This window comes from Bos grunniens, chromosome 1, assembly GCF_055505025.1.
Source record: "Bos grunniens cultivar Pamir isolate PY7600 chromosome 1, Bosgru_T2T1.0, whole genome shotgun sequence".
NCBI lineage: Eukaryota > Metazoa > Chordata > Mammalia > Artiodactyla > Bovidae > Bos > Bos grunniens.
This window is the reverse complement of record NC_141165.1, coordinates 1005882-1029243: the sequence shown is the minus strand read 5'-3', so window position 1 is coordinate 1029243 and position 23362 is coordinate 1005882. Positions and strand designations below refer to the sequence as shown.

General features: G+C 43.9%; 1 protein-coding gene across 2 annotated transcripts in view; it reads left to right on the top strand.

Annotated features, from left to right (window-relative positions):
• Positions 1-23362, top strand: part of KCNH8 (potassium voltage-gated channel subfamily H member 8) — a 492266-nt gene that overhangs the window by 215052 nt on the left and 253852 nt on the right. For both annotated transcript variants that reach the window (XM_086367258.1, XM_086368133.1), the window contains exon 3: positions 5680-5811. In XM_086367258.1, the coding sequence (XP_086223384.1) occupies positions 5680-5811 (132 nt within the window). The remainder of the gene's footprint in view (positions 1-5679; positions 5812-23362) is intronic.

The window sequence follows — 23362 nt, the reverse complement described above, 5'->3', positions numbered from 1 at the left end:
GCCCCGGAGAGGCTGCTGTGGAGCTTGTCTTCCTGGGACTTCCTCCTTTGGAATCTGACCCTTCTCTTAGATCACCTCCTCACCCCCATCCCATTCCTGTTTTCCTTTCCTGTTCCATGAAAATAGATCCTCCATGTTGACAAAGTGTCTGGGATGCTATACTGATGTTTTTTTAAGCAAGCAAGCAGTGAAAAGCCATTGGGTGTTTTTAATCAGGAACCTGTATTTTCACAGATTCTTTAAGCAGCCTGGGGAGAAAAACTAAGGGTAGGGAGAAGACATTTGAAGAGTGGGTGAGAGATGGTTAGGGCAAGGACGAGGCAGAAACTACCGTGCTAAAGAGACTCACCTGCGACACTCACCCCTCGCCCCACTCTTTCGCTGCAGACCCTAGGGTCCCGCCATCAGCCTCCGGCAGCAGGGCCTTGTTGGCACACCTGCCACCCTTTGGCAACACCCTCCCCGCTATTATTCCCTGGCTGAGTTTCTAAATAGTGTCAACCCTTGATCACACCACTGAGTATGCAGCACTGAGACCGTGGTGATAGAGAACAAGACCCACCAGGTTTGCTGTGAAATATGAGGAGCACCTCAAAATGTTGCATCACCCAGTCACCAGTACCGACGCTGTCCACACAGGGTATTGTGTTATTGTAGCCCTAATGTCAAGGACTAAAGGTCACACCTATTTATCGTTAAAAATCCAGTTAAAATCCTACTTGATATAAGGGTCATGCAAAGGGTCCCCGGGCTTCCCAGGTGGCTCAGTAGTAAAGACCTCATCTGCCAACGCAGGAGACCCGGGTTCCATCTCTGGGTGGAAAAGATCCCCTGGAGAAGGAAATGGCAACCCACTCCAGTACCCTTGCCTGGAGAATCCCATGGACAGAGGAGCCTGGAGGGATACAGTCCATGGGGTTGCAAAAGAGCCAGACGTGACTTGGCAACTAAACAACAACAGCAAAGTGCCCGGTTCCACTCGCTGCTGCTCTATCACGCTGCAGACTCTGCGTGCGTTCTATCATGGCCACGCAGCCACTAGAGAGAAGGGAGCAACTCTCAGCTCAACTCTCTTTACATTTCTGCCTCCTTGTATTAAGTTATTGAACCATGAACTCATACTAGAAACTTTACCATTAGTCTATACTTATTGCCAAATATAATCTTTTGGGGGTATGTGGAAAGTATATACCTTCTTCGAATTATAAATATTACCAAGTCAGATTCTCTCACACCCTTGTTTCCCAGTGAAGTAAAAGAAAGTACCGAAAATGGAGACGTGGGAACTTCCACCAGGTTTCAACCCTATGTGATTATTTATGCAATTCCAGAAATACAGTTTACCATGTAGGGTATGAACGCTGTTCTCTCCCCATGAATTGTATTTATCTGCGGAAATTAAAGGTGTTATTAACTTAAATCTTGGCAGGGCCTCATCTGTTTTAGTGCTCAGCAACCCACATGGTAATTACTATTGCTATATACGGAGGGAGTTAACACTGACACGATGTCTGCCCTCTAACCCTGCTTTTAAGAACCCTTCGCATCTTTGGATTGGAGGCCTAGGGATTTTCTTCCTCGCTTCTTAACCCTAAGAGAGGTTTATTGGGCCAAGCCTGGGTGGCTGATGAGTGACAGGCGTTACATGGTCATCTTTGTACCTGTGGGTACGAAAGGAAGAAGCAGACCTTGGGGAACCGCTCTGAGTCATCACACTCAGGCAAGATTGAAGGTTTTGTCAGAAAGTCAGGGCGGAGGCACTGAAGACAGCAGGGAAGGGAAAGATAAGTGAGCAGATTAAGTGAGAAGGGTGTTGCTTTGAACCTGATTGGTAGGTTTGGGCATTGGTTCTCTTTTTCTGGAAGAAGGAGCAAATGACTTATGCTTTGCTTTCTAACATGAAGATAAAGTGAAGTGAAGTCGCTCAGTCGTGTCCAACTCTTATTGACCCCATGGACTACAGCCCACCAGGCCCTCTGTCCAAGGGATTTTCGAGGCAAGTGTACTGGAGTGGGGTGCCATCGCCTTCTCCGTTAACAGTGGCTAGGCATATTATATCTACTTGGAGCTGGTATACTTGGTGACAGCCTCAGTGCCCTCAGACACGGTGTGCTTGGCCAGCTCCCCAGGTAGCAGCAAGCGCACGGCGGTCTGGATCTCCCTGCATGTGATAGTTGAGCGCTTGTTGTAATGCTCCAGGCGCCACGCCTCTCCAGAGATGCACTCGAAAATGTTGTTGACAAAGGAGTTCATGATGCCCGTGGCCTTGGACGAGATGCTGGTGTCCAGATGGACTTGCTTCAGCACCTTGTACACGTCCATGGAGTAGCTCTCCCTGCAGCTGCGCTTGGACTTCTTGCCATCCTTCTTCTGGGCCTTGGTCACAGCTTTTTTAGAGCCCTTTTTAGGGGCAGGAGCAGACTTAGCCTGTTCAGGCATGTCTATAATGACAACACCCAACAACACAGAAAGATCTTGAAAATACCCAAAGCCATATTTGTAAGCAAGTTGGTGTGGTTAAATAGGAGGGCAGCTGAAGGCAGAAAGGGGGAAGGGAGCGTGGAGGGAAGGAAGGAAAGAAGGAAAAAGTGGCGTATATGTGATTTACACTGTTGCTGATTCACTTGTCGTGTACACGGTGGGAATGCTGACAGCAGCCTGGTTGATGTCGCCTCGTTGCAGTTTGTCTTTAGAGCCGCCCAGGTTAATGAAGGGGCTTCCCAGGTGGCTCTCGTGCTGACGAACCGCCTGCCCATGCAGGAGTTGTAAGGGACTCGGGTTTGATCTGCCGGGGTCCTGCCCCAGCTGATCCAGGGTATTTGAAGCGGGGACGGCATCGGCGACCTATTTATTTAAATATTTTATCAAAGATATAAAGAGTAATAGGATGAGGATAGCTCAGTAGGAAAACTCAGTGGAGAAAAGAGGCTGAGTAGCTTGGTTTACGCGGGAGACCAATAAAACTTCAAGACAAGAAGTTTGCACCACTTACGTAGGCCGCAGGCGTCCTTCCGTTCTCCCGAAGGAGAGGAGACACTGAGGCCTCCCCGGTCGGATCTTAGAAGCCCAGGCATAATTAGTAAGCATGGTGGGTTCCGCGCTCCAGATGGAGACTCAACCAGAGTGAGAGAGAGAGAGCGACATGGGGAGACCAGTATTTCGAGAAACTGATCCCAATTCTTTATTTTCCATGGTCTACTTTTACACACTGAGATGTTATGCAAAAGTCACGTGGGGACAGCAGTCCTGACTTTTATCAAAGTCAGGTGCTTCACACAAACGTATACAGAGGTCTTAGGGGTGTTACATCATCTTCTGGCCAGGGGGCCTGCTGACAATTTACGACCCTCTCCTTGTGACAATGGTCAGTCAACCAGGACACTTATTTCTCCAGGGGTGATTATTCTTAAAACAGACGCCACCCAAATAAAGTTACATTCCTATAGGGTGAGGGTGTAATGGGTTTTAGTTAAGGAAAGAATTTACTTAGCCTAAGGTCTAACGTGATTAATATCAAAGGTTAATACTTATTTCTTCTATATATTCATTAATGTGTGTAAGGGCAGGGGATGTGGAGTCTTAGCAACAAACATTGGCTCAACAAATGAAAAACCCTTCACCAATACAATTTCTAATCAGCCCATTATACTTATACTAATAGTTTTCTAACTTTTCTAAGGAACCTGTTTTTAGAAGGTTTAAAGCATCTCATGCCTCTCACGGTTGGGAGGCTGTGAGTGATCACATGTGGCTGGACAAGCCTGTCAGGCAGGCTAGAGAACCTTCAGAGGAGTTTGTAGGTTAAAACACTCTTATCACGCCCAGGAATTATTATTAACTGGAGCTCTAAGTTAACTCCTTCTCCAAAAGAGGTGGTGGGGGACAGCCCCCCATAAAGTCAGAGGTGTAGGTGAGCACAAAGTAGTGAAGTAGGCAGGCTCTGGTTATGGGGGTAGATGCTCGAGGATTTCCAGGGGGACTCCTGAGGCTCGATCCCGCCTTTGCGTATGTCGAGCCTCCTTCCTCATGACCTTTGCCACGGGCGGAGTGCCTCATGCTAGCCCCCAACATTGATCCCTGGGTGGGGAAGATCCCCTGCAGGAGGGCATGGCAACCCACTCCAGTGTTCTTGCCTGGAGAATCCCAGGGACAGAGGAGCCTGGTGGGCTGCCATCTATGGGGTCGCACAGGGTCTGATCCGACTGAAGCGGCTTAGCAGCAGCAGCAGCACCAGCAGCGTGTACATGTCAGTCCCAGCCTCCCAACGTATCGCTCCTCCTCCCTACCCTCTTTGGTAACCATAAATAAGAAGTTCATTTGCGTCTTTATTTTTTTCAGATCCCACATATAAGCAATGTCACAGATATTTGTCTTTGTCTGTCTGGCTAACCTCACTCGATACATGGTCATCTCCAGGTCCGTCCATGTTGCTGCAAACAGCATTACTTTGCTCTTTATTGGGGTATTAAGTATCACTTTTAAGAATATTTTATTGATATAAAACATACATACTGAATAATTCATGAGTGTAGAGTCTGATGAGTTTCAAAACCTGAGTACTCCTATGTAATCACCGTAAAGGCCACGAAAGATGGACCCGCATCCCAGAATTTCCTGACCTGTGTTCCCTCCCAATCTCCCAAAGGTAACCACTAACGTGACCCGTAACACCACAGGTTAGTTTTGCTTGTTTTTGTACTTAGTTTAAATGGATTCTACTCCTCCATGTCTGGCTGTTTTTACTCAACAATATGTTAGTCTGCTGCCAATTATATTATCACTCATTCACATTGCTGACGGAGGAGGCGAGGGCACCCCACTCCAGCACTCTTGCCTGGAAAATCCTGTGGATGGAGGAGCCCAGTAGGCTGCAGTCCATGGGGTCGCTCAGAGTTGGAGAGGACTGAGCGACTTCACTTTCACTTTTCACCTTCACGCATTGGAGAAGGAAATGGCAACCCACTCCAGTGTTCTTGCCTGGAGAATCCCAGGGACGGGGGAGCCTGGTGGGCTGCCGTCTATGGGGTCGCACAGAGTCGGACATGACTGAAGCGACTTAGCAGCAGCAGCAGCAGTTCACAGTGCTGAATAATGTTGTGTTATGAAAATATATGTTGATACCGCCAAACATTTTTTAAAATATAGGTACTAATTTGCAACCCGTCAGCAATGTAGGAGAGTTCAAGTGACAAACATCCTCCCCAAAATTGGTATTTTCCATCGTTTTTTCTTTTAGCTATTCTGGTGCACAAGCATTGATTTTTAAACTGACTGAAGAAACCTCTAGGAAGCTCACACCAAACAAAGATCTTTATTTAGGAACCAGTGTGTGCTGGAGGTGGGAAGGGACAAAGTTTTATCAGTTTGAATGCTTCAACATCAATACATTCAAAGAAGAAATACAGCTTGAATATCGTAGGCAAAAAGGTCTCATCACAGACCAGTGGCTTTCTTGAAAATACGGCTTTATTTTCAGAGAAAGCCCTTCATATGGAAATGAAGAGATAGCTATATGGGCTAGACATGTATGGAATCTGAAAACTGACATTTTTAAGATTTGTAGGGAGAGTCGTGGGCTAGAAGAAAACAGTAAGGACTTGATGAACTGTACCATGAATGATGTGATTTTTGTACAAAAGCAGGAGGCAGTGGCTGATGTGTTTTTCTTTACGGTTGCAGGGTCTCCATTTTGGTGCCTGTTGGATATTGTTCCCATAAAGAATGAGAAAGGAGATGTGGTCCTTTTTCTGGCCTCGTTCAAAGATATAACAGACACGAAAGTGAAAATTACTCCAGAAGATAAAAAAGAAGGTTTGTGCTGTTTTCAGAAAACATTGACAGATGGAATAACGTTTTGAAATTGTTTACTCAGAAACTCCAGGAAGAAAAAAGAGTGTTTTTAATAACAGCAACTGATAAATATTCATAACTCTTAGCAGTCAGTATCTGGTGCGTTTCCCGAAATCACAGACTCATGTGAGTTTGCATCCTCCTGTTTGTAGCAAAGATTCACTTGACAGGAACCAGAAGTTTGTATTCTGATTCCAAGAGGATGAGGATGGAAAAATTTGTATCAGAGTACACAGATTCATACCACCTGGTTTTATCAGGGAAAAATACGAACTGATAGTGATAAGTGAAGTTAAAATGAGGCAATTAAAAAGATAGCTCTCAGTTTAAACTACCGTAGAGCAGCTCAGAACTTAAAAGTGCAAGATTTCATTTTAGGTACAAAACCCAGAACTCGATTTAGTGCTTGTTAGAGTGGAACATTGCAGATGTGTATCTGTATCTTGCAATAATAATTTGTGTTGACATAGACAAGATTTTCAATGATCTTTAAAGGATCCTAAGACTTTGTATTGCTTACCTTATAGCTTCTGTTTACAGTTTATGAGGAAATTCCCTGAATTTATGTAAGCAGACAAAAATTAACACTAGAAAAACTGCCCATATTATTTCATTTAAACAGAAGTAGAGTTGGATATTTTGATGACCAGAGAAAAAGCAGTTGTCATTGTAGGCATTTCCTACAAAGTTCTTTACAAGAATCAGCTATTTGACATTTTAACAACTATGTCTTTGTAAAAATGTATCTGGGTGTTCTATATGTATTATGTCTTTTGAATGACAACACAGATTGAGAGCTATTTGGTGCCCCCACCTCCCAACGTCTATCATTTGGAATGTTTGCAAATGCATGACTGTTTTCCTGTGTATTTGCATAACTAAATATTGTGGGATATTTTACATACAGGAGAGGCAAGCATTCATATCAGCAAAGTTACTTGAATATCAGAGCAAGTGTAATACCTGCCTAAGGAGAGAAAAGCATGTAAACAGGTGCACACGATTTTTGTTTCTGTTTTCAAAATTTTCTTTGCTGTTAGAGGAAGAAGAAGGTAAGTGTGAAGTGCATTTACTTAGAACACCTCTAATATCAACCGTAGGTTTTTTCCCTTACTGATGTTGAAGCTGAAACTCCAATACTTTGGCCTCCTGATGCAAAGAGCTGACTCATTGGGAAAGACCCTGATGCTGCGAAAGATTGAGGTCAGGAGGAGAAGGGGATGGCAGAGGATGGGATGGTTGGATGGCATCACCAATTCAATGGACATGGGTTTGAGTGAACTCCAGGAGTTGGTGATGGACAGGGAGGCCTGACATGCTGCAGTTCATGGGGTCACAAAGAGTCGGACATGACTGAGCAACTGAACTGAAAACTGAACCACCAGTTCTGCAGCTCTCTGGACACTGTGGGATGTCCTAAAATTTAATTCACTTCTGACACTATTTTTGCTGTTCAGTCACTCAGTCATGTCTGACTTTTGTGACCCCATGGACACATGCCAGGCCTACCTGTCCATCACCAACTCCCAGAGTTTACTCAAACTCATTTCCATCAAGTTGGTGATGCCATCCAACCATCTCATCCTCTGCCGTCCCCTTCTCCTCCTGCCCCCAATCCCTCCTGGCATCAGGGTCTTTTGAAATGAGTCAGTTCTTGGCATCAGGTGGCCAAAGTATTGGAGTTTCAGCTTCAACATCAGTCCTTCCAATGAACACCCAGAACTGATCTCCTTTAGGAAGGACTGGTGGACCTCCTTGCAGTCCAAGGGACTCTCTAGAGTATTCTCCAACACCACAGCTCAAAGCATCAGTTCTTTGGCACTCGGCTTTCTTCACAGCCCGACCCTCACATGCACACGTGACCACTGGAGAAACCACAGCCTGACGACCTTTGCTGTTGGGCCTTTGTTGGCAAAGTAATGTCTCTGCTTTTCAATACGCTGTCTAGGTTGGTCATAGCTTTTCTTCCAAGGAGCAAGTGCCTTTTAGTTTCAAAACTGCAGTCACCATCTGCAGTGATTTTGGAGCCCCCCAAAATAAAGTCTGTCACTGTTTCCATTATTTCCCGTCTATTTGCCATGAAGTGATGGGACTGGATACCATGATGTTAGTTTTTTGAATGTTGAGTTTCAAGCCAGCTTTTTCACTCTTTTCTGTTGCCTTCATCAAGAGGCTCTTTAGTTCCTCTTCACTTTCTTCCCTAAGAAAGTGTCATCTGCATATCTGAGGTTATTGCTATTTCTCCCGGCAATCTTGATTCCAGCTTGTGTTTCATCCAGCCCAGCGTTTCTCATGATGTACTCTGCATATAAGTTAAATAAGCAGGGTGACAATATACAGCCTTGACGTACTCCTTTCCCACTTTTGATCCAGTCTGTTGTTCCATGTCTGGTCCTAACTGTTGCTTCTTGACCTGCATACCGGTTTCTCAGGAGGCAGGTCAGGTGGTCTGGTACTTGGAATGAACATCAGCATCCACAAGTATAAGGGCCCCACCTGCACACAGATGCTGGTCACGGGTACAGGGTACCCAGGCCCCCCATGCTTGTGTCCAACTTGACTACAATGTTGGGAAATTCACAGCCCTCCCCTTTCCTTTCAGATTTGATAATTTGCTAAAACTGCTCCCAGAACTTAGAAAAACACTTCTGTTATGACGAAGGCTGTAACTTGGGAATAGCCGAATGGAAGAGATGCTGGGGCAGGCATAGGGACGAGCCTGGGGCTGCCACCCCTCCCCTCTCCCCGGCCCAGCACCCGGAGGTGCCCACTGGGTCTCCTACTCTGTAACAGTTCTCATGGAAAAGTCATCACACAAGCAAGGTTGATTACATCACTGGCCATTGGTGATCAGCTTGTTGCTTAGCTCCGCTGCCCTCCCAGAAGGTCAGGGGGCGGTTACGAGGCCCAGCCTTCTAATCTCCCGTCTTCCTGGTCAGGAGCTTCCCTGTGGGACCGAATATCCACTAGTATAGAAGAGACCCAGCCCTCCAGGGATTCCTGGGGTTGTGGGGTCGTGTGTCTAGAGCAGGGACAAGACCAGGTACCTTTCTTACTATGCCACCAAAGGATTACTCCAAACGCTAAATATATGTGTATGTATTATGTGTATTTGCATACATGTGTAGACACACCGAACTGTCTTTAGAAATAAATATATGGCTTTTGGGGCTTCCCTGGTGGCTCAGCTGGTGAAGAATCTGCCTGCAATGCGGGAGACCTGGGTTCAATCCCTGGGTTGGGAAGCTCCCTTGGAGAAGGGAAAGGCCACCCACTCCAGTGTTCTGGCCTGGAGAATTCCATGGACTGTATAGACCATGGGGTGGCAAAGAATCGGACACAACTGAGCGACTTTCACTTTCATTTTCATTTTTTGCTTCAATGAGGGCAGTTTAATCAACCTGATTTGTTTTGATCACGACGATCATCACTACTGGTTTTATATAACTGAGGTCATCATCTTTGCCCTGTGCTCCTGGTGTCTGTATGATCGGGGAGAAATCCCCCTTTTGAAAGATGGCAATGGATAAAAGGGGTAAAATACACCTGTTAATTTGGGGTTTGAAAGAGCTCACTACAACATTCCTTTTCCTCAGAGAGAGAGAGACTACAGTATAAATCTGGTGATTTTAACCATTTTTTAAAATACCTTCCACTTTTCACACATACTTCATTTCGACTTTAAAAGTAGTGTGCCAACCAATAACTTCTATATGTGTTCCTAGCATTTCTGAATTACTTTAATATGAGATCCTATTTACCTCTTCAGTTCAGTTCAGTCATTCAGTCGTGTCTGACTATTTGCAACCCCATGAACTGTAGCACATCAGGCCTCCCTGTCCATCACCAACTCCCAGAGTCCACCCAAACTCATGTCCATCTAGTCGGTGATGCCATTGAGCCATCTCATCTTCTGTCGTCCCCTTCTCCTCCTGCCGTCAATCTTTCCCAGCATCAGGGTCTTTTCCAATGAGTCAACTCTTTGCATCAGGTGGCCAAAGTATTGGAGTTTCAGCTTCAGCATCAGTCCTTCCAATGAATATTCAGGACTGATTTCCTTTAGGATGGACTGGTTGGATCTCCTTGCAGTCCAAGGGACTCTCAAGAGTCTTCTCCAACACCACAGTCCAAAAGCATCAATTCTTCGGTGCTCAGCTTTCTTCACAGTCCAACTCTCACATCCATACATGACCACTGGAAAAAACATAGCTTTGACTAGACAGACATTTGTTGACAACGTAATGTCTCTGCTTTTGAATATGCTATCTAGGTTGATCATAACTTTCCTTCCAAGGAGCAAGCGTCTTTCAATTTCAGGGCTGCAATCACCATCTGCAGTGATTTTGGAGCCCAGAAAAATAAAGTCTGACACTGTTTCCACTGTTTGCCCATCTATTTCCCATGAAGTGATGGGACCGGATGCCATGATCTTCGTTTTCTGAATGTTGAGCTTTAAGCCAACTTTTTCACTGTCCTCTTTCACCTTCATCAAGAGGCTTTTGAGTTCCTCTTCACTTTCTGCCATAAGAGTAGTGTCATCTGCATATCTGAGGTTATTGATATTTCTCCCAGCAATCTTGATTCCAGCTTGTGCTTCTTCCAGCCCAGCGTTTCTCATGATATACTCTGCATATAAGTTAAATAAGCAGGGTGACAATATACAGCCTTGACGTACTCCTTTTCCTATTTGGAACCAGTCTGTTGCTCCATGTCCGGTTCCATGTTGCTTTCTGCCCTGCACATAGGTTTCTCAAGAGGCAGGTCAGGTGGTCTGGTAGTCCCATCTCTTTTAAAATTTTCCACAGTTTATTGTGATCCACACAGTCAAAGGCTTTGGCATAGTCAATAAAGCAGAAATAGATGTTTTTTTGGAACTCTCTTGCTTTTTCCATGATCCAGCAGATGTTGGCAATTTGATGTCTGGTTCCTCTGCCTTTTCTAAAACAAGCTTGCACATCTGGAAGTTCACAGTTCACGTATTGCTGAAGCCTGGCTTGGAGAATTTTGAGCATTACTTTGCTAGCTTATGAGATGTGTGCAATTGTGCGGTAGTTTGAGCATTCTTTGGCATTGCCTTTCTTTGCCTCTTACCCTATCAGTAAGAAATATTTTAATGTAATTTAGAAGTGGATTAATAATGAACCAAGCAGTTCCACAGATATTTATTGAGCCCCCATTCTGCCCTCGGGATTGAATGATTGCAGACGTCAGAATGCTCATCTAAACCTCAGCACAAATCCTGCTTCCAGGCGTGTTGGCTGTTAGGCCTTAAATGAGCTGCTTACCCTCTCAGAGACTAAGTTTCTACACCTATAAAAGGGGCAGTCATATAGATGTCTACAGTGACTTTAGGTTTATAAGAGATAATATTTGCGCCACATGGCAAATCACAGCAGACATTCAGTAGAAAGGAGTCGCAGTCACTGTTGCGCTCCGCAGGTTGTGTAAAAGTAGCTAGCTGTCATTGAGCCTCTGCCTCATGTTGCCACATTGCCTCATTTGCTCTATGAAGTAGGAAGTGCTCTTATTCCTGTTTACCAGTGATTTAAGTAACCTGACAAGGTGTGCGTAGTAAAAAGTGGAAGAGCCGGGATTTATACTCATGCAAACTCCAGGCTGTACATTTTTCAAGTTGGCATGTTTTTGTTTTGTTTTGTTTTTTCCTCCAAAGAGCACAAGATCGTATGAAGCACACAGTTCCAGCGTTGCAGTAGAGTATGTTCAGTGACGGAGAGTGGGGTGGGGACAAGGGTGGGGTGGGGCCAGCAAGAAGCAGAGCAGAGGCAAAGAGGCCCTCACGGGGAAATGAACGCGGAAGCATGTCTGAAGGATGAGTGGCGTTTGGTAAACTGCACGGAAGGAATGCTGATTTTAGGAGATGCAGTAACAGATAGCTGACCTTTGTTCAGAAGTGGATTGTAAAAGTCAGGGGATGGAAGTCCAGCGCTAGGCAGGCATGGCTTAAAATGTAAAGATTTTATTATGTTTTTTTTAAGGAGCCTAGATGGTGTGGCAATAGAGTTCAGTTACAACAGTAGACCTTCACAGTTGGAGATGAGCAAATAGGAGGACTTGATGAATTCCAGGATTCTGCTTTGGGGACTGTTATAGACTTAATTTGGAGAAGGCAATGGCAACCCACTCCAGTACTCTTGCCTGGAAAATCCCATGGATGGAGGAACCTGGTAGGCTGCAGTCCAATGGGGTCACGAAGAGTCAGACACAACTGAGCAACTTCACTTTCACTTTTCACTTTCATGCATTGGAGAAGGCAATGGCATCCCACTCCAGTATTCTTGCCTGGAAAATCCCATGGATGGAGGAACCTGGTAGGCTTCAGTCCATGGGGTCGCTAAGAGTTGGACACGACTGAGTGACTTCACTTTCACTTTTCACTTTCATGCATTGGAGGAGGAAATGGCAACCCACTCCAGTGTTCTTGCCTGGAGATCCTAGGGACCAGGGAGCCTGGTGGGCTGCTGTCTATGGGGCTGCACAGAGTCGGACACGACTGAAGTGACTTAGCAGCAGCAGCAGCAGCATAGACTTAATTACTCATTACTTTGCCAACAAAGCTCCGTCTAGTCAAGGTTATGGTTTTTCCGGTGGTCATGTATGGATGTGAGAGTTGGACTATAAAGAAAGCTGAGTGCTGATGAACTGATGCTTTTGAACTCTGGTGTTAGAGAAGACTCTTGAGAGTCCCTTGGACTGCAAGGACATCCAACCAGTCCATCCTAAAGGAGATCAGTCCTGGGTGCTCATTGGAAGGACTGATGCTGAAGCTGAAACTCCAATACTTTGGCCACCTGATGTGAAGAGCTGACTCATTTGAAGAGACCCTGATGCTGGGAAAGATTGAAGGCGGGAGGAGAAGGGGATGACAGAGGATGAGATCGTTGAATGGCATCACTGACTCAATGGACGTGAGTTTGGGTGGACTCCGGGAGTTGGTGATGGACAGGGAGGCCTGGCGTGCTGTGATTCATGGGGTCGCAAAGAGTCAGACATGACTGAGGGACTGAACTGAGCTGATAGACGTCATTGTGTCCCCTCCAAATTCAAGTGTTGAAGCCCTTAGCCCCCAGAAGCTGAGACACCTGGATCAGATAGGGACCTGCCGGCCTAGCTGCCGGCCACCCTCGCTGGCACCTCTGGTGGAGGGGAGCCTGCTGAGCGTGCCTGTGGCTCACTGTCCGTCTGCTCTGGGCCAGCCTGCTCACCCCAGGGCCCCGCAGGGTGGAGCAGTGAGGCTCAGAGCAGTGAGCCAGCCAAGCCTCAGTTCGTGAAGAGCTGGAGACGGGTCGGGGCCGGGCAGGTCCCCATGCCCTGGGGTGGTCCGTGGGACAGAAGAGAGACAGTCAGGAACGAGGTGGGCACAGGCCAGACTTGTTCCTTCCCCCAAACTCACACACGTGCCTTTGATGGAAGCTGAAAGCTCCTGCCCCAACTCTTTTTACCATGCTCATTTTTTTTAATTTATTAAAAAACTTTTTAAAATTGAAGTATAGTTGATTTGCAATGTCATGTTAGTTTCAGGCATATAGCAGTGATTCAGTTTTATATATATATATTCTTTTTCAGATTCTTCCCCATTGTAGGTTACTACAAGACACTGAGTATAGCTCCCTGTGCTATATAGCAAATAGGCCCTGGTTTATTTTGTATATAGCAGTGTGTATATATTAATTTCAAACCCCTAAGTTCTCCCTTTCCTCCCCCACCCTTGGTAACCGTAGCTTGTTTTCTGTGTCTGTGAGCCTGTTTTGTAAATAAGTTCGTTGGTATCACTTTTTAAGCCTCCACGTGTAAGTGACACCCTGTGTCTGTTTGTCTGACTTCCTTCCGCACGACCATCTCTAGGTCCACCCATATAATCCACACACTTATATGTGGAATCTATAAGTGACACCCTGTGTCTGTTCGTCTGACTTCCGTCCGCACGACCGTCTCTAGGTCCACCCACGCTGCAGCAAAGGGCGTAATTTAATTCTTTTTTATGGCTCAGTAATACTCCATTGTGTATATGTACTGCATTTTCCTCATACGTTCAGCTGTTGGTTCACACTTAGGTTGCTTCCGTGCTTTGGCTATTGTGAATGGGGGTGCTATGAACATTAGGGTGCATGCATCTTTCCTAATTAGACTTTTCATTTTTTCTAGATATATGCTCAGGAGTTTTACCATTCTCATTTCTTGTTCAAAGTCCTTACTACCCCAAGTGTTGTCTGAGGACCTTATGTATTAGTATCACCTTATAGCCCATAAAAATGCAGAATCTCAGGCCTCTGAATCCGAATCCTCTGACCTCTGAGTCAGAATCTGCATTCTGATAAGATCCCACACTATTCACAGGCACATGGAGTTTGAGAAGCCACACGCTGGGCACATCCCTTAGAAAGGTCCCCCTGCCCATCCAGTCTGAAGGGTCCACCTCGAGCCACTCTAACCCTTCACCTTGTTCACTGTCAGCATAGCCTGTACAGTATATGAAACATCTTTTTAAAAAGTGAGTCTGCACACACTATTATATATAAGATAAATAGCCAACAAAGACCTCCTGTTGATATATGACAGAAGGACATCCACACAGTAGTCTATCACACTGTATATGAGAAAAGGATGTATATGTTTAACTGAACCACTCTGCTGTTCACCTGAAATGAATATGATATTATAGATGATAAACTATTCTTCAATAAAATTAAAGTCTTTTCTAGAAAGTTTATATTTCAATTGTCCTCCACTCCATTAAAATGTAAGCCTAATCAGGAAACAGATTTTGCTTCTCTTGTTCAAGATAGTGTCCCCAACAGAGTGTCTGACACTTAGTAAATACTCAATAAATGATTGATGGGTGGAATGAATACATGAATGTGTAAGCAATGTTCAATTTAGGAAATGTGACTAGCAAAAGAAAACAGCATAGAATTCTTTCTTTTACAAAATAATCATCGTGATTATCAACATCTCAGGTGAACATCTGATGAATGCTTTTAGTTTAAGTCAAAGGCAGTGTGAGGTGTTTGGGTCAAAGTCAGCTCCAAGACTCCCAAAACGGGTTCTTACTCCTGGTGTGGAGTGGCTGTTTCCCTTCAAGCAGAATCTCTGCCGCTATTAATTGTGTGTTCTTGATAACTCTTTTGTTTGTCCTCCATTTCTGAGAATCTCCATTTGGTCACATTTTTTAAAGGTAATGTCAGTTGCTTGTTTAAAATACATATATAAAATATTCTCCATAAAAACAAGTATTAAGCCACTGATCAGATAGTCAGACAAAGATGATTTTATTTCTGTTTTTGATTTATTTTTAATATTTTAATTTTCAATAGGGAACATGGTAATAATGTTCCTTTCCCCTGCTGTAATATCCTGCCTGATTTGTTTGTTTGTTTGTTTGCATAAGGAAGAAACACAGACCAAAATCCAAATAAAGCACTGCTGCTGCTGTGTCGCTTCAGTCGTGTCCAACTCTGTGGGACCCCATAGATGGCAGCCCACCCGGCTCCCCCGCTCCTGGGATTCTCCAGACAAGGACACTGGAGTGGGTTGCCATTTCCTTCTCCAATTCATGAAAGTGAAAAGTGAAAGGGAAGTCGCTCAGTCGTGTCCGACTCTTAGTGACCCCATGGACTGCAGCCCACCAGGCTTCTCCATCCATGGGGTTTTCCAGACAAGAGAACTGGAGTGGGGTGCCATCGCCTTCTCCGAAATAAAGCACAGTGGTCTGATGAAAGAACTGCTGTAAAAATTAACACTTTTACTGAGGAGATAGATTTCTGCCTTTGGGAGAGCTACACCAACTTTTTGTCGAATGTGTGATGAACTTGGGAATGAAGAGCCCCGGTAGATCCTCAAAGTGATTGAAGAGTTTCAATCATGTCTGTAAATTATCTTCTTATCTATATTTTTTTAAGGCTGTGGATTTTGTTTACATATTCACCAATACCGTTCTCTCCTAGAATGTTCTAAATAGCGTAAGCCAGAGTTCATAAACTAAGTTGCCTTTGGAGATGCAGGATAATGCAATGAATGAAATGCTGTGGTCTGTCATAGTGGAAACCAAGCCTGACACATGAAGTATGCCTCGCCACCTTGTTCTGTTTTAAAAGAAACTTTCAAATATTCTGCAGCCAGTCAAAATATGCCTGTGGACTGAATTTTTCTATTGATCAATAGTCTGTGATCCTTGGACAAAACTATCAAAGTAATTTCTTTTTAAAAAAGATTTATATATTTCTAGCTTTATAACTTTTGGGAGGGAGACATTTTTTCTATTTTAGACAAATTTGACATTTTTAAAAGTTTGACAATTGAAAAACTAATGGAAACACCAGATAAATATGTATTGGATTGGCCAACAGGTTGTTTGATTTTTTCCACTACATTCTATGGAAAAACTGAAACAAAATTTTTGGCCAACCCAATATTAAGGGGATAAGTAACTTCAGGTTGGCAGTTTTAAAAACCGTGTAACTTGACCTCCTGGTTAGATATACATTCTTACTGAGGTCTCTGTGTCTGGCAGAATTCACTAGTCCTTGGTTCCCAATTCCAGGAGTATAGCTGTCATGCTACTGTTAGGAATGATGGTAGCCTCACTTGGGAGAGGCTGGAAAGCGTGAACTCACACATCCGCAGGTGCCTGAGTCTCGGGCTTCAGCATCTTGCGTAGAGACGTGCTGGGATCAGCTGGACACTGGGGGCTTGTTTTAGTGGGTGCTGCTGGGGGAATGTTTTCCCTTTCTTTTATGTGAGTTAGTGTGCCAATGGCTTTGCCAGTGTGAGAAAAACAGACTATTTGGTTCCAAGAACTTAGGTGTCAGCTACCTAGAGGAGTGCTGAGAAACACTGGGTGACCTCAAGGGGAGGGATTGGGTCCCCAGTTTCAAGGGAGTTTGAGTTTCTGCCCCTCATATTAGAGAAAGTGAACTTTCCATCCCACCCAGCCTGTCTTTGTGCTGCTGCTGCTAAGTCACTTCAGTCGTGTCCAACCCTGTGTGACCCTATAGAAAGCAGCCCACCAGGCTTCCCTGTCCCTGGGATTCTCCAGACAAGAACACTGGAGTGGGTTGCCATTTCCTTCTCCAGTGCATGAAAGTGAAAAGTGAAAGTGAAGTCGCTCAGTCGTGTCCGACTCTAGTGACCTCATGGACTGCAGCCTACCAGGCTCCTCCATCCATGGGATTTTCCAGGCAAGAGTACTGGAGTGGGGTGCCATTGCCTGTCTTCATACAGGAAGACTAAATAGGAACCACCATCAAGCAATTCTGCTTATCTTTAAAAAAAATAATAATTTTATTTATTTACTGATTTGGCTGTGCCAGGTCTTAGCTGTGGCATGCAAACCCATTTGTGCCATCTGGGATCTAGTTCCCTGACCGGGGATCAAACCCAGGCCCCCTATACTGGGAGCACAGAGTCTCAGTCACTGGGCCACCAGGAAGTCCCGATCCTGCTTATCTTTGCAACATACATATGTGTTCAGTCGCTCAGTTGTGCCTGACTTTTTGTGACCCCATGGACTGTAGCCTGCCAGGCTCCTCTGTCCATGGGATTCTCCAGGCAACATTACTGGAGTGTGTTGCCATTTCCTTCTCCAGGGGATCTTCTTGACCAGTGATTAAACCCACATCTCCTGCGTCTCCTGGATTAGCAGTTGGATTTTTTGCCACTGAGCCACATAGGAAGCTCATTACCTTTACAATAGGTCTCACCAAAATTCCATAAGGCTTTTAACGTATTTATTTGACACATTGTGTGGGGGATGCTTTGATTCCTATAAAACACAGAAGTCTCACTGGATAAATGTCTCCTGAACTGTTCATATAGTTGTTACAATCTCTTAAAATTATGCGTGCTAAGTCAATCAATCATGTCCGACTCTTTGAGACCCCATGGACTGTAGCCCGCAAGACTCCTCTGTCTGCAGGATTCTCCAGGCAAGAACACTGGAGTGGGTTGCCATGTCCTGCTCCGGGGATCTTCCCGACCAAGGGATGGAACCAGCATCTCTCAAGTCTCTTGCATTCGCAAGCAGGTTCTTTACCACTAGCGCCACCTGGGAAGCCTTAAAATTGTATGTAATTCAATTTCATTTGATCTACTTAAAAAATACACCTTTCCATTCCTGATAAAGATGTGTACACACATAATTTGGCAACTGCTCCTCAATGTGGAGAATGTAATTTTTGCCTGTGTGTATTAGCATTTTTCAAAGCAGACATTCATATTAAGAATGTTTACGCATGAAAAGATGAACGTCTATTAACTAGAAAACAGCTGAAATGACTGACTATACTGACGGGAACTCTGGAAGTTATGAATGGTCTCAGGAGCGTGTTGGACTGTGCCTTTTTTTCCATATGTTCCTTTTCCCTTCTCGCCTCTGAGCTCTGTGAAGGCAGAGGCCATGCCTGGTTCACTTTTGAGCCTGAGAATGTAAGCTAGGGCATGGCACACAAAAGGCTGAACTGACTCTGGCCAAAGAGATGCAGAGTCTTGTGGCTACTTGGAATTGGTCTAGAATTTATTTTTTGAAAACTTGAGGAAAAGAACACAGAAAAAGAGTTCTTGAACTGAGCAGCTCCAGTGATAATCTGAGATCTAGGTGTGTGTGGTGATTGCGAGGGTGTGAGAGATCATAAACAACAGGGTGAAATAAAGTGGCAAAAAGAGGAGAGATGGTGAGAGTGTCGAAGAGGAAAATAGCAGCTGCCACTAACTGTAAACAATCTTTGCATCCCCGTGGACTGTACAGTCTGTGGGATTCTCCAGGCCAGAGTACTGGAGTGGGTAGCCTTTCCCTTCTCCAGGGGGTCTTCCCAACCCAGGGATCAAAGCCAGGTCTCCCGAGTTGCAGGAGGATTCTTTACCAGCTGAGCTATTAGGGAAGCCCTTAGAAAAACTAGAAATAGGATATTCCAAGTATATAGATACAGAATATATTCATTAATACAACCTTAGTGCAATGATGGACAAATATGCCTATTAGAGGAAATATGAAAGAAACACATTATAGTGAAGGAGGATACAGACACTGAGTGAGTTGATCTCTCAAGAAAGTGGTTCGGAACACTTTGATCACTGGGATTCCCAGTGGTTAAGACGTCTCCTCCCCATGCTGGGGATGTGGGTTCGATCCCTGGTCAGGGAGCTAAGATCTCTCATGTCTCATGGCCAAAATCCAAAACATAAAAAAAGAAGTAATATTGTAACAAATTCAATAAAGACTTTACAAATGGTCTACATTAAAAAAAGTCTTAAAAAAACTAAAAGAACAATGTGATCATGAGAAACATAGTCAGGTCCATTAAAAAGAAGCTGAGATACCCAGAAAAGAAGGGAAAATAGGGCAGAATTCAAAGTCATATTGCAGCATAGTATTAAGAAGTTGCCATTAGAATGGCTAAGTCATTATTTTGTTTGATTTTTCAAGTGTGTAGTCTCTGATCTGTTTAGGGTGCCTTAGGTATGAGCTGAAAGAAATAAGTGATGGACCCAAAATGAAACACCAGTTGTCTTTCATCTTGCAGTAGAATTTCAGTGAAACCTAAAGGATATCTTGATGAGATTATGAGTGAACAAATGACGTATTTATGTACTTTGCACCAGAAGTGCAGAAAATCAAGCCGTACCATCAGGTGATAACTTCCTGAGTCTGGCTTTGTGGGAAAAGGTCTAGCTAAATTAAAGTTACAGTGAAAGTTAATCCTCTTAAAGTTCTGCCATTATCTCCTGTGAAGGGATAAGACTTCAGATTAACTCGAAACCTGGACCTACTGAGAGTAGGTTTCCCTGGAAAGCTGGCTTTTAATTCTCTAGTCTAACTGCAAAGACCTTAGGAATAGGGTGGTTCCCAGCAAATAGGAAGGGACTAGAGGGTATCTAAAAATTCACTCAAAACAGGAAAACAGTGAAGAAAGGTTCTCAAAGGTCTGATGATAGCCTCTCCTTAGGTCAGAGGATCTCGCCAGCAGCAGTGGGACAGGATGAGAACTTGAAAGCCTAGAGTGCTTACCTAACTGCCTCAGTGCTGCTGGCCGGCTGTTTCCGTCTGAGCAGCGTGTCTAGATGTGTAGGTGGGTGCTTTATCTGTTACCTACATTAAAGGGACGCGTATCTTTGGCTGGTATCTGCTAGTGTCTTTCCATGGAGACTATCACCCTTGTGCAATCACACATCATCATTAGAGTCAAAAGACACACTATTAATCTGTAAGGATAATAAATAATGATGGAAAAAATCTAATGAGTCTGATGACCCAGAGGAGGGTGGCAAATAAGAGTTACTATGTGGCCTAATGTCACGGGATTGGTAATAGCTAGAATTTTATGCTGAAGAGCCTTTTGAGGCGGCATCTTGTCTCAGAGGGTAAAGACAACTATAATCAATTATTGAACGTTTCCAAGGTCACAGTGATTTGAATAGAAGGGAACAGTCAGAAGCAAGCCACAAATTTGCCATACATGCATGCTGTTGAGGAAGATGTTATCATTTTTTTTTTAGACGTTATCATTTTTATAACAAGTAGAAAATTGGAGACTTCAAGCCTCTCTCATAGAGTTAAATCACTGATACAAAATTCTCTTTCATATATTTTTAAAATGAAATAGATTCATCCATTGTGGTTTGTTGTTGAGTTCTCAACAATCTATTATTAGAAATAAATCAATTATATGATTAACAAGCATATAATGAGCTAGAGGTGCAGAGGAGAGATCCTCATACAGAATCTAAAACCGATGCACAATATTTAAAAAAAAAAAACATTTAAAATATGGCTGTGCTAGTGGTAAAGGGAAAGAAATAGATTTGCAGAACAAAAAGAAAGTATGAGGAAGAAGAGTATGTTGGAGTTGATGAGGATAGAAAGACAAGGCCTAGGTCCTCAACAGAGCAGCGATCAGACTGGAGCTGTAGGCATGAGTCTGGGACAGTGAAGGGCATTGACAGAGTCGCTCGAAATGGGCTGAGAGGTCCCAAAGAAGAAGCTGTTGTTCAGTCGCTCAGTCATGTCCGACTCTGAGATCCCATGGACTAAGCACACCAGACTTCCCTGTCCTTCACCACCTCCCAGAGCTTGCTCAAACTCATGCCCATGGAGTCGGTGAGGCCATCCAGCCATCCTGACCTCTGTCAATGCTTCTCCAACTCCCTTCAGTCTTTCCCAGCCTCAGGGTCTTTTCCAAGGAGTCATAAACGTCTCAGTGCCCAGTGAGTCGGCATTTTGCATCAGGTGGACAAAGGAGTGGAGCTTCAACTTCAGCATCAGTCTTTCCAATGGATATTCAGGACTGATTTCCTTTAGGATTGACTGGTTTGATCTCCTTGCAGTCCAAGGGACTCTCAAGAATCTTCTCCAGCACCACAGTTTGAAGACATCAATAAAGACTTGCTTACTTAACCTGGGCTTCCCTGATAGCTCAGTTGGTAAAGAATCTGACTGCAATTCAGGAGACCCCAGTTTGATTCTTTGGGTCAGGAAGATCTGCTGGAGAAGGGAAAGGCTACCCACTCCAGTATTCTGGCCTGGAGAATTCCATGGACTGTATAGTCCTTGGGGTTGCAAAGAGTCAAGTTGGACACCACTGAGTGACTTTCACTTCACTTTCACTTACTTAATCTTGGTTCCCAGAAGAGCATGACAAAAGACTGATCTTCATAAGAATTCCTAATTAGAAAGTGAAAGTCACTCAGTGGTGTCCAACTTGACTCTTTGCAACCCCAAGGACTATACAGTCCATGGAATTCTCCAGGCCAGATTACTGGAGTGGGTAGCTTATCCCTTCTCCAGGGGATCTTCCCAACCCAGAGATCAAACCAAGGTCTCCTGCATTGCAGGCAGATTCTTTACCAACTGAGCTATCAGGGAAGCCCTCCTAATTAGTACCTTACCTTTATTTAGGTTTGGGGTCTGAATTCACAACATCTGTTGAATATCAAGTAATCATAGCTGAAAATTTTATTTAAAGTGATTCTGATCACTGGGGTCCCCAGACACATAGGAAAATTAAATGCGAAAGTTCTTATTGGACATTTTTAATTGAAGTTCTAAAAGAATCCCCCAAGGTAAAGTTCCAAGGAACCCAAGTATATGATAAAAATAATGAATGCTGTGAGATAAACTAACACAAGCAAGAATCATCACCAAAAAAATTACAAAATTGAATCTTCAAGGACTAAAACTATTGGAATTATTAGATAGGAAAACATCTATTTAATTTGCTTAAAGAAAATTTTTGTGATTTTTAAAAGTAGTGGAGGGACAAAAACAGTCAAAATTAACCAGATATAATTGGAAGAAAACAAAAACTGTCTACTAAAGAAAACAATGCGATGTGAGTGTTGTGAGTCAAGTTTCCTTGGGGCAAGATGAAGACCATAACCGCGGGGACAGGGTCTCATGTAGCTCTGAGGAACTGTGCCTCCAGGGGCATCGGTCAGCGCTCTATACAATCTTAGCTGGGAGAGGGGGTATGTGTCGTCAAGCTCACGTTTCGTCAGAGGTTTGCTGCTAGTCTGGAGGGGTAGATGTCACCATTAATGACTGTAGTGCTTTTCTAGATATGAGGAGATGCAAGAATTGGGCTCATAAAGTTTTCTTTTGAATATACCTGACTATCTGAAGGCTTGTTATGCCAGCTTTTCCCAGAGCACAGAGTGCCTCATTTTTCATCTCTGCCCTAAACTCCTTTCAGGGTGTACTGAAGGCCAGTGGCTGTGGTGGCTTATAACTCCATCCTTGTAGGGGCAGATGGCAAGTGCCAGTATTTTTGTTGGCAGAACCAAAGAGAACTCCTATAAATGAGAAAGAGAATAATTAAAAATAGACTCAATGAGCAGGATAAACAGCAAACTGGTCAAAGAATAAGAAAGAATTAGTGAATTAGAAAAGAAAAATTAATCCATGCAATTATTACAGACACATATGAAAATGAAGTTCAAGAGAAATAGTGGTTAGAGCCAAACAATCCAGAATAACTGGGATTTTAGAAAGAGAGGATGGAATGGTAGGGAATAAAGTGCTAATGATTTTTCAGTGTTCATATGCATCTGCGTAGTCTAAATCAATACTCAGAAAGCCCAACACATCTGAAAGGCTGCTATAAAGGTAAGCAAACCAAGACTCAGAGCTGTTACACTGTGAAACTAAAGAACAGTGGATGGAAAGAGAATATCATAAAAGCAGGCTTAGGGAAATGACTTTATCTGCAAATAAAAGCTGGTTTGACTGACAGCTGTGCTCTCAAAGACAACAATAAAAGCCAGAAGAGAGTAGGATGCAATTTTCAAAATGTTTATAAGAGTTAGTGACAACTAGAATGTTTCATCCGCTTGAACTCTTGAAAAAATAATAGAGATAAGATACAGAAACTTCATTCTAAACTGTAGATCATTCACTAACCAAAACTTCACTATTAGAAACTTCAGTATTAAAAATGACTGAAATGGGAAAGAGACCTTAAAAAGAGGGGGTATATGTATATGACCGACTCAGCTTACTGCCCTG